This window comes from Artemia sp. Qi Xiang Cuo, chromosome 7 (assembly GCF_049724085.1).
Source record: "Artemia sp. Qi Xiang Cuo chromosome 7, ASM4972408v1, whole genome shotgun sequence".
Classification (NCBI taxonomy): domain Eukaryota; kingdom Metazoa; phylum Arthropoda; class Branchiopoda; order Anostraca; family Artemiidae; genus Artemia; species Artemia sp. Qi Xiang Cuo.
Genome location: NC_142800.1, coordinates 49226824 through 49239503, shown reverse-complemented (window position 1 = coordinate 49239503; position 12680 = coordinate 49226824). Strand labels below are relative to the sequence as shown.

Sequence of the window (12680 nt, the reverse complement as noted above, 5' to 3'; positions counted from 1 at the left end):
AGGTCCAGTGCGCGAACCCTTGACGAACAATTTAAATATCAACAAAATGGAAAAGGTTTAAAAAGATCAAGAAACAGCGCACCACTCATCAGTCTTTACTCAGGTCAGAAACGAAAGACATCACCCCTGTCAAAGAAAAGAAGGAAAAAGACGACACATAGAGTAAACAGTAGAAGAAGTAGCCCCAGGAAGAGAATTATTAGATGGAAACTAGATTTCTTTTCATACATGGCAAAGCTACCGCATAAGGATTCCCATCCGTCAACCAATACGTCTTTAAATATTTTCAATGCAGACAACGTTGATGTAAGTGTAAAACTTGGTTATTACGAATAATTTTATCCACAACAACCGTTTTCTGATAATATCCACTTTTAAATTAATTCCAATGAAGACTACTTTATGGACATGTCTTCGACAATTATAGATTTACAAATGAAAGTCCGGAAATCCGAGAATACATTACCAATTCTTGCCGATGGAATATCCTATGAAGATTGTATATTACATAATTTATTTCGTCAAATCAGTGTCTACATAAATGGCCCACTAGTGAGTACAAGCAACAATCTCTCAAATTATACAAGCTATATACAATTTATGCTGATGACACCAAAGTCATACAAGAAATTGAGAGGCACCTCCAATGGATATGTATATGTTACTAATACTGATAGTAAAGATGCACTTAAAAATTGTACAACAAGTGAATTACATCTATTTGGAAAAATATATCATGAAATATTTAATATACCCCGATGACTACCACCCAATATTAAAGTGGATTGACGCTTGCTCCCTCTAATTTAATTTTACGAAAGGAACTTGCTGCCAATCCTGATGTAACTCTCTCCCTCACCTCGGCAATACTACATGTACGAAAGCAGCAGGTAATGAGTTCTGTAGCTTTGGCAGTGGAAAAACTGAGAGCTAGTGGAAATAATATTAAACTACTTGTTCCTCATACAATCACCAATCAACGTCATATTGCCACAGACTCACGCACCTTCACCGACTCATCCTTCATCAATGGCGAAATTACTTCAAAATTAGCATTGGCATTTGTAAAAAGCGCTAGTGCAATAGGATCATGGACTGGATGCCCACATAAATTTGAAATGTTTGGGCTTTTATCTCATGTCTGCAAAGTAAATGGAATCCCACTCTACAATTTATCTTTTGATAAATCCTATAGGATATTTTATGAGTTGACCATGCAAACCCTAGATCAGGATTCACAACTTTTTGAAAATGGTATAACCGAAGAAATGTTCGCTAAAACACATGGTATCATTGTACTAGACCTGTCTGGCACTCAAGATATGAGTATAGTACGAACGGGAAGTGTGCGTTTAGAGTGTAAATTTGCCAACCCATTACCTGAGAGTATTCCACTAATCTCGCTAAATCAATTTGAAACCTATTGAGAAATCACTTCCGAAGGCAATGTTCTACTAAACCTTGCACCATGAACACCAGTCAAATAATCAATGTATTGAATATGGACCCCTACATGTCCAAATGTCCAAATCCTATTGTCTGCCCTCGGACTTTCTTGGAAAAATTCAAAGTTCCAACAATACCCTAATCATTGTTAATAGCAGTCCGTCGACTGTGAATACCGGCCATTGGCTGTGTAACATTCAAACAATGAAGACGATTGAATTTGTTGATCCTTTCGGCCTACCCTATACATTCTACACTCTACATATATTCAACGATATTGGAAGAGTTGGGAAAATGATTATTGAAAATTGGAAGAGAGTACAGTATCTGAAAACTAACAATTGCAATTTTCATGCACCACAATATTTCGTGTCAAAATTTCATGATTATGATTACGCTTAGTTAGCCGACCTTTATGTAGACAATCCACGTCTAAATGACTTTACGTATGAAAATATCCTCTCAGACCTGTATAATATTGATTTTAGTGCCCTAAGAGTAAAGTGCTTAAATATGTATGTGGTCAGAAAAGAAAGACATCACACCTGTCAAAGAAAAGAAGAGAAAAGACGATACGTACAATAAACAGAAGAAGAAGAAGATCCAAGGAGAGAATTGACCGATCGCGATTGGTATTTTATGCATAGACTGAACAATGGTATATCTAGCCCATAACGATATCCGTACTTCAATTCTTTGATTTTTAAATAGATTCAATGCAGAAAATGTCGATATGTGTAAAACATGGATGCTATGAACAGGTCCATCCACAACAACCGCTTTTTGGTGATATCCACTTTCAAATCTACTACGTTGAGGACTACCTCATTGACTTGCTTTTGGCATTTTTAGATTAACATATGATGATAAAAAAGACTAACAATGGAATTTGAGTTCAAGCTGATGGAATATACTATGAAAATTGTATATTACATAATTTATTTCGTCAAATCAGTGTCTACATAAATGACACTTTTGTGAGCACAAGCAACAATCTCTCAAATTATACAAGCTATATGCAGTTCATGTTGACGACACCCAGGTCATACAAGGAATTGAGAGGCACCTCCAATGGATATGAATATATTGCTGATGCTAATAGTACAGATGCACTTAAAAATACTATAGCTAGTGAATTACATCTAGTTGGAAAAATTTATCATGAAATATTTAATATACCCCAATGGCTACCACCAAATATTAAGGGGGATTTGAAATTGGCGCTTGGTTTATCCAATTTCGTTTAACGTAAGGAACTTCTTGGGAAGCCAGATGTAACTTCGTCCTTCACTTCAGCAATATTACATGTACGGAAGTTGCTGGTTATGAGTTCTGTGGCTTTGGCAGTGGGAAAAGTGAGAGCCAGTGGAAATAATATTAAACTACTTGTTCATCATACAATCACCAATCAACGTCATATTGCCACAGGCTGACGCAACTTCACCGACTCATCCTTTATCAATGGCGAAATTCCATCAACATTATCGTTGGCATTTGTAAAAAGCGCTATCGCAGTTGGATCGTAGACTGGTTGTCCACATAAATTTGAGATATCTTGACTTTCATCTCTTGTATACAAAGCAGATGGAATCACAATCTATTATATATCTTTTGATAAATCCCATAGGATTTTGTATGAGTTGACAATGCAAACCCTAGATATTGATTCATTACTATTTGAAAATGGTATAACCGAAGAAACGTTCGCTAAAACACATGGTATCATTGTACTAGACCTGTCTGGCACTCAAGATATGAGTATAGTACGAACGGGGAGTGTGCGTTTAGAGTTTACATTTGCTGACCCTTTACCTGAGAGTATCGCACTAATCTCGTTAAATCACTTTGAAACCTATTCGGAAATCACTCCCGAAGGCAGTGTTCCACTAGACTTTGCACCATGAACACTACTCAAATAATCAGTGTATTTAATATGGACCCCTACATGTCCAAATACAGACATGTCCTATTGTCTAACCTCGGACTTCCTTGGCGAAATTCAAAGTGCAAACAATACCGTAAACATTGTTAATAACAGTCCTTCGACTGTTAATACCGGCCATTGGCTGTGCACCTTTCAAACCATGAAGACGATTGAATTTTTTAATCCTCTCGGCCTAACCTATACATTTTACACTCCACAGATCAATAACGGTATTGAAAGCAGTGGGAAAACTATTATTCAAAATCGGAAGAGAGTGCAGGATCTGACGACTAAAAATTGCGGTTATCATGCGCTACTATATTTCGTGTTCAGATGTCGCGGCTATACTTACAAGCAGTTTCTCAACATTTACGTAGACAATCCAAGTCTAAACGACTTTATGGTGGAAAATATCCTCTCAGACCTATATAATATTGACTTTAGTACCTTACGAGTAAAGTACTTAAAAAATTTATATGCATTTGTTTATTAATAAAAAAAAATGTATATACATAACAACAATGTCTTTATTCTTCACTTTAGATTTCTTCTTCGGTGTATAGGCAACTGTCGAGAACCACTAATGCTATTAGATCATTTGAATTCACTGTGTATTGATCTTGATTGGCTACAAACTCAGGGTCACATTCTCTACAGTACAGTATAACTTCACTCTTGTCGTATCTCTTTGTATAGTCAATGATACTATTTGCATTCATATTGTAAAATTCACGTGTTTCAATTTGTTTATTTGAAGCAAAATCACATAAAGTGTTTTCAAGTGGTGAATCACATTCGGTAACTGCCAAATAAAAATCACTAGGTTTATAGTCATTATAGACAGTGTTGTGACAGCGATGACGTAGAAACCAAATTGTCTTTCTACTCCAGCAGCTAAAACTTTCTGCTTGTTCTGCTTCCTAAAATAATTTATAACTATGGCAATACTAATCTTTTAGAATAAAACTAAAATCTTACTTAGGGTTCTTTCAAACCATGCCAGGGTAAATATTCTCCCATTGATCACATTTCCAATAGTGACAATTGCAGCATAGTTGCCCTCTAGGGTGACAGTCACAAATCTCTTCAAGACATGAGTTACGGCCTTTAATTTGTACTGCATATCCTCTATGTAATATACAGGGATTGTATAATTTTCACTTTTCATTGTATTCATCAATAATTGTACAATTCTCAGATGATGATCAACTGCCAAGAGTGTACATACATAGTGGACATTTACGAAACATTTTTTTTGGTTTCCAATGTCAACTCTCTCACAGCTAAAAAGAAACTGATCCTTGTTCGATAAATTCAGAGGGAAAATAGGGGGGAGAGAGAGAGGAGTAACTCTGTGACGTTACATAACCTGTTTTGAAGGGAGAGTCATCTACATAGAATCTATTACAATGTTTTCAAAAGTATATCCAGGATATTATTCTGCTATGTTTCAATTAATATGTCAATAAATTGTGTAAAAGCATTTGAGTCACGTCGTAAAAGCTTCATACAATAGTCCAATGGGGGAGAATCAGTTTTCACTATATTGTCAAGTGCCCTGAGAAAATATTTTCCGTTGAAGGGATAACTCGAGAAAATCGTATTCTAGAATCAAACATTTTTCCATAATCACAAGATTCGACTTAATTCTCTCTTTCTCAAATTTATTCATTTTTCAATCCTAACGCTGTCACTGCAGACTCTAGACTAACCACGTTCTACTTCAAGAATATTCGATAGCCTAAAGCAAATCTAACAAAAAGAAAGGGAACATTTTCGATTTCGAAAAAATTTTTTGTGTGTATAATTACAACAAAAATATATATTACACATATACAATTATCGATATAACTTATTGTCCTCTATATACTTCACTTTTGCATTTAAAGCACTTCGAAGTCTATGTATATGTACTATATCAACTTTTGCAGCGAAGCATAATGGGTCCTCCAATTTAAATTTGCTTAAAGATAACACGTATCTTGCATATACTGCTTCCTATTCAAGACAAAGCCGTGATCCTCTTGTGATTTCTACCGCAATGTTTGGCGCTCTTTTATCATTGCTACTGCTACCAACTCCACTATCAACTTCTAATAGTGTAAACATTCCACTCATTATTGTAATATATATATATATATATATATATATATATATATATATATATATATATATATATATATATATATATATATATATATATATATATATATATATATATATATATATATATATATATATATATATATATATATATATATATATATATATATATATATATATATATATATATATATATATATATATGTATGTATATATATATACGAGGCATGTTTTTTAAGTAAGTACCGTTGTGTGATTCCGCCGCCGCAGTGCTACGGTGGGCATTCTGCACATGCGTGCTGGTTACCTACATCTCTTGTCTACGCACTGACGCCATTACAGTCTGATTCTTCATTGTATACGTTGTTTACTAAGTGTTTAAGATGCCTCCGACAATCGGGAATCCCGCCGATTGTGAAGTACGGGCTGTTATAAGATTTCTTAGTGCTAAAGGCGTTAAACTCGATATTCATCGTGAGATCTGTGAAATTTACGGACAAAACATTATGAGTGACATGGGTGGCCTTCGTCACACCAGAATCAAAACAACAATCCATGGAATGGTGACATTCATCATCACCCAAAAAAGTGAAGTTTGAGCAAACAATTTCTGCCCGGAAAATCATGTGAACAGTAATTTGGGACAAAAAAAAAATATTACTAGTGGAGTTTCTGCCTCGTAATGAAACAATCAATGCAGCGTCTTATTGTGAGACATTGAACAATCTGCGTCGTGCAATCCAGAACAAAAGATTTGGCAAGTTGAGTAAGGGTGTCGTTTTGCCGCATGACAATGCCCGTTCACATATGGCTAATCGGACCAAAGATCTCATCAAACCTTTTCAATGGGAAACTCTGGATCATTCACCATACAGCCCTGATCTGGCGCCCAGCGACTACCATTTTTTCCTGCACTTGAAGAAACACCTGGGTGGTCAGTGTCTTCAAGACGATAACGAACTCAAAACCGTTGTGATACAAATCAGGCGGCAGAATTTAATAAGGGGGGTATTGAAAAACTGGTGCCACGTTATGACAAGTGCCTCAATATTCACATAAATTAATTAGAAAAGTAGATTAAGGTACAGGCTTTCATGTAAAAATAAAATTATTGCAATATCTTTGCACGTCTTTTTTTAATTCCAAAACGGTACTTACTTAAAAAAAAAATGCCTCGTATATATATATATATATATATATATATATATATATATATATATATATATATATATATATATATATATATATATATATATATATATATATCTCGATGAATAAATAAACAAGTAAAGTCAAACTGTTCTCACTTCTTGAATTATATTCTCATACTAATATCAACTATACTGACAATCCTTCCTTATATTAGTTGCGTCACTCCCGTTAGTATTTCTAGCTCTGTGATTGGCCTAGAAAGAGGCACGTGATCTTGTATGGTTAGTATTGTAGCCCTCTGACTGGCTGTAATCTTGTATAGTTAGTATTCAAACTCATTGGAGGTCAATGCTCTTGTCCCCCCCCCCCGTGGTAATACCTCTCCCCCTACTCGTTTGTTTTAGGTTTTAACTGTTTATCTGTAGCATTATATTTAATTTCTAATCTCATTATGATCATTAATTTTTATTTATATGCATTTTACGTTTAACTTATTCATTCATAGTAAATTTTGTCTGTCTTAAGAGAGGGAGAATCAATTATTTTAACACTCAACTTTTATTTGAAAAATATTTTTAAAAGTATTTTTTGAATGAATATCGGGTAAGTTTGTGCTAAGAAAGATCCAACCCCATTTTCTATATAATAGTTTGCTACTATAGAGACCGCTTTTGCATCAGTGACTGTGAATGCTGGTTTGTCTTTTGATTTATATTCGGAGGAATGTCCTGGCTTTGCATTTTTTGAAGAGCCTTAAGTTTTATATTACATTACTTCTGCTCGTTTTAGACTCTAAGATTTTAATTCCCCTTTGTAGCTTTTTTTATGGAAAAAAAACTTATGAAGTAATTAGAGGTAGTAAATTACTAGCTCTTTTAAGGCTGTGTAGTGGAATGAGTGGCATGGTTTCTTGCCCAAACATTGGTCAAGAGGTATTGGGACTCATTGTAAATTAATCACAAAGTTTGCTGTCCCCTGGAGGTTTATTGCAGACGGTGATAGATTTGACAGGACAAAAACGCCAATGAACCATTAAAGGTTTAAACTTTTAAATTAACTTCAACTTATATTTTAGAGGAAAATACAAAAATGTGTTTTTAGGATGGCTACTGAAAGGCAGAAACGATTAGGCCCAGCTCCAATCGCTTCCTTTGAAGACTTGAGTGACGAACTTATAAGCCCAGAAGAAAAAACAAAACTGGAAAAAATCTCAGAAGAAGCTGTTACTCCCATCTCTGCTACAGCGACTCCTCGTATTGATGTTGACCATCCAAGCAGCCCTTCACTAAAAAGTTCTGGTTCAATCCCAGATATTTACGCCTGTGAAACTGGTTTAATTTTTGCAGAGGGAGGGAAAAAAGAATTAGAAAGCTATGTGCAGGAGATTTTAGAAGAAGAACAGATGAGTGGTACGTATATTTTATGATAGTTAGTGGTAGAAATAGGGGGTTTTACTCTAAAGGATGTAGACCTCTCCCCTTAGAAATATGGAGGGTTCTACAGAAACATGTACTTTTTGAACCAACCGAAGAGTTTTGAAGACACAGCAGATAAATATAGAACTTTTACTCGATTTGCTCCTTCAGCCCAAGTTTTAGAAGGCCCCTTTCAACTGAGATATTAACTGTGTCCCAAAGATGGCTTTTAGTGAATAGCGTTCGTCACGTACAGGCTAATTTCAGTTTGTTTCAAACTTTACACTATTTTTTACTTATTTTAAAAAAAACATGGATTTGACTACTTAATATTTGCTCGTTTTTCATTACATCAAGAGTTATCCAAATGATATACTCAGCTCCTACACAATTCAACGCCACACATATTCTGTGCTAAGATTTAACTTTCTTTTCATTGCAATTAATACATTTAAAAAAAACTCCAGTTTTCCGCTAAACTGCCAATCTTGTTATTTTTATTAGGAGGCGAGGTCCAGCAGCTCTCCCTGTTATCCAAATTATATAATCAGCTCCTTCACAATTCAACGCCACACATATTCTTTGCTAAGATTTAACTTTCTTTTCGTTGCAATTAATACATTAAAAAAAACTGCAATTTTCCACTAAACTGCCAATCTTGTTATTGCTTACTTTTAGTTTTATTAGGACGCGAGGTTCATCAGCTCTCCCTGACATCTGAAGTTGACACACTTTTTCCTGCCATGTGGATCTATCATCGGTCAAGGGGACAGGGGGTGACAGTCTGTAACCAAGATGATTTATAACGTTGAAAGGCTCTTATGGACTCCACATCGGTCTTGATTGTGAAATCTTATTATGGAAAGCACTTTTGTGGCAATGGTAATGAGTGATCAGCCCAGTAATTTGATGTCGTAGGCCGGTGACCTTTCTTAAATAATGATATTATCTTGAGATTGCATAAATCACTTGGGAACTTTTCTGATTCCTATATTCGACAGATTATGGTGTTGGGAGGAGCAGTCAGTTTGATACAGCTGACTTTGAGAGAGTCGGCATGTATACCATCCATTTCAGGTGTTTCGTGACGTTCCAATCTTTCAATAGCTTAATGCTCGCACCCTTGTCTTATGAGCTTATGTTCGTTCATTGTCCGATATATAATTTGATCTCGAATAATCCCTCCCGTGTGTTTGGTTGACTTTCCTGTCACATCTCTGAGTAGCATGTAGTTTTCTCGTATCCGACCATACAGCTGCCAGTTGTACATAGTTCATAATTATTTTTCAATGTTCCTGCCTATGTTTCCTTGCACCCTGATGGTACTGCTTCCGCAGCTCCTTGAATTTTTGCAGACTTTCTGAAACCGACTTTTTGTTATTTTGGTGCTCATCAATTTAGGTTGAAAACATCTGCTTATTTCGTTTCCATTTCTTGTAGCCTCGGACAGAAGTAGCAACGTTCCTAACACACTTTCAAGGCCCAGACCAGGTGATCTCAAGGCTCTTCTCTTCAAGAGGTATATATTCTGATGAGAGATGTATAAATAGGTTTGACAGTTGGAGATAATTTATAGCAGAGTGGGCCCATAGAATCTGAGTCAAGTTTGTCTATTTCTAAACGAAACGGAGGGTTTGTTCTAAGTCTGGCAGTCAATTTTATTTTTAGTTTAATATTTACTATTTGATTATCAGATCCATTGCTTTAACCTCAGTAGTGACGCCATAGGCACTTTAAGCAGGGCCTTATTCCTTCGAGTCCCGGTCCTGACAATTTTTTAAGGTAGTGAATATTTGGCATAGTTTCTTCAAGATGCAGGTACTTGTTATGTAATAGTAGATGACATAATCTTGCGTGAGTTGTTAGATCTCAGGGCTCACTAGTCAAGTGGGGAACCCCCGGCTGTAACTGAGGATGACGCAATCTCGCAAGACTTAATATAACTCAGGGTCTGCTAGTTAAGTGGGGAACTGAGGTTGTAACTGAGGACGGCACACACGTGAGTGTTACGTAATACTTTAGGGGATGTTTTTTTCTTCAAAACGTTTTATTCTTTCTTCAAGGCGTTTGTTTCTTTCAAGGTGTTTTTTTCTCAAGGCGTTTTTTTCTTAAGATGTTTTTTCCTTCGAGATATTTTTTCTTCAATATTTTTCATAAAGGAACCTTTATAATCCAATAAAAGCAAAGATTTTTGTACGCTCTAGGAATATAACGTATGACCCAAGATTTCCCCATGGAACGACGCGTTAACCACCTGAACCAGCAAATTATTCCTAATGTTATGTTTCGAGATAAAAATTCTATGTGATAAGCTGTTTCCCCGCTCGGAGAATTCTCTGCACAGTTTCTTGATCGATAAGAGCTATGGATTGCGTGTTTCTCAGCTCCAGAAATATTTCCCATGGAGGGGTGAAGATCGATTAGTGGAAATGGGTTTAGGGGATATTATTGTTCTACATTTAACACGCAAGCGGATTTTACATCATAGTTATGTAAATTTCACTGGGAGTGATGGTATTACTTATTTGATCTATTTTTCAGAGCAAATGATGAAACGATTAGAGCATATAGCAAGAAATAAATTAAAATCCAAGAGCCATGACTGTTTTTGGCGAATGACACTCTGTGTCCCATGCGCTGCATTTCAAGCAAAGATCCGTTTTTGTCACAAACATCCATATTTTTTAAGCAAACGCAACTCGTTTTGAAACATGGATTTGATTATTTTCATCTGGTCTCTAGCAAAACCACAGTTTGAAACATCGATTTGCTTATTTTCTTTAATTTTCGGACATCAATACAGTTTATATTCCACCGTGGCCACATGTGGCTGTCCCCTGAGAACCCTGTGGTAATATTATCATTCCTAAGGTATCTTTAAATATTTTATTGATATAAATCATTCTTTAAACCATTGCTTCGTGTTTTTTCAAGCAAACCCTCCTGATATATCATGTCAATTCACGCCACAGTGCTGCACTATGGCTGTCCCGTGGCACCCTCTGGTAAACATTATCATTTCTAAAGCATTTTCCAGCATTTCCTACAAAAATAACACTATGAACTAAATTAAAGCATGTTTTTATTTGAAGCTGGGACTTTCCATTTCATTTTTAGAATGTGATAGTCTAAGGCAGTTCACAAAACAATGGCAATATGTGGCTGGTCCGTAGCATCCCTGTGATATATATTATCATTCCTAAGGCATTTTTCAGATATTTTCCTGCAAAATAACCCAATTGAAACAGTGAAATATACTGAAGATTCATCGTGGAGCAAGAAACCTAAAAGATAAAGACTTTTTACTGTACATACAAGTTTTATTAATAAACAAATTGACAAACATTATTAAAAAACATTGTTCTTAGGGCACTAAAATCAATATTAAACCACTAAGAAAGGTATATTTTCAACTATAAAGTCACTCAATCAAGGATTGTCTACATAAATGCTTAGAATCTCACCGTAAGAATACCCACGACACCAAAAATATAAACTGCATGAAATCCACAATTTTTTATGGACAAATTAGATCCATTGAGGAGAGGAGGTGAGTTATTAGAGGTAAATTCAACGAGTCACAAGACACGTGGCGTAATTCCATATTTATTTTCTTGCAATTCCCAGCCTGTGCCACTCTGTGACTGGCCCATGGCACTCTCTGGCCCATATTATCATTCCTACAGTATTTTCAACAATTTTCCTACAAAAATAACCCAAGTGCAACAACGAAATATATTGATGATTCTTCGCGGAACAAGAAATCTAAAAGATGAAGACTAATGTTTTTGTTGTACATGCAAGTTTCAATAATGAACAAATTTACAAACATATTAAGCACTTTATTCTTAGCGTACTGAAATCAATATTATACAGGTTGGAAAGGGTCATTTTCCACTATAAAGTCCTTCAATCAAGGAGTGTCTATAAAAATGCTGAGAAACTCGCTGCAAGTATACCCACAACATCAAAAATATAATAATGCATGGAAACCACAGCTTTTGATCGACAAGTCGCAGCCGCTTTCCAATTTCATTCGAGACCCTTTATAGTTTTACGAGAATGAGTATAAACCTCATAATATATTCAATATTTTCTTGAATAAACCGTTTCCTTATCTCTTTTAACCAGTGATTTTTTTTTCTCCTGTAAAGCAAAGCCTTCTAAAACAGACAGAAATTACCTTCTAATTTAGAGCAAACTCCTCGTTGCATTTTAGATATGGCTCTTAAGTTTTAACATCGCCCCTTAATTTTAGCAAAACATTTGATCTATTTAAATATATTTCCGTCTTTAGTTTTATATGTTCTTATTGTCCTTAAAAAGGACATAAAATTTAAAACATTTTCTTGAATGAGCCTTCTCTTTATTCCCAGTGATCTTGTAAAAAATAACAGCCTGGTGGCACCCTGTGGCACCCGTCATCATCACTTAAAAGTTTTCTGACGTTTCAATATCTCAATAGATATCCCGATGAAATATTTCTTACACAATACAAAAACTTCTATTAAAACCCAAAATAGTTTCTACAAAAAAAAAATTCTTACAAAATACAAAAAATACTTTACACAAATCCAAAATATTTCTAACAAAATAAAAGATAGTAACTGCAAAATGCTAAATACATGTTAAAAAAGAGA

General features: G+C 35.2%; 1 protein-coding gene across 2 annotated transcripts in view; it reads left to right on the top strand.

Annotated features, from left to right (window-relative positions):
* The window catches only part of LOC148950369 (uncharacterized), a 115057-nt gene that overhangs the window by 59582 nt on the left and 42795 nt on the right, over positions 1-12680 (top strand). For both annotated transcript variants that reach the window (XM_089092353.1, XM_089092352.1), the window contains exon 2: positions 7727-8034. In XM_089092353.1, the coding sequence (XP_088948479.1) occupies positions 7728-8034 (307 nt within the window). In that variant the 5' untranslated portion in view covers position 7727. The remainder of the gene's footprint in view (positions 1-7726; positions 8035-12680) is intronic.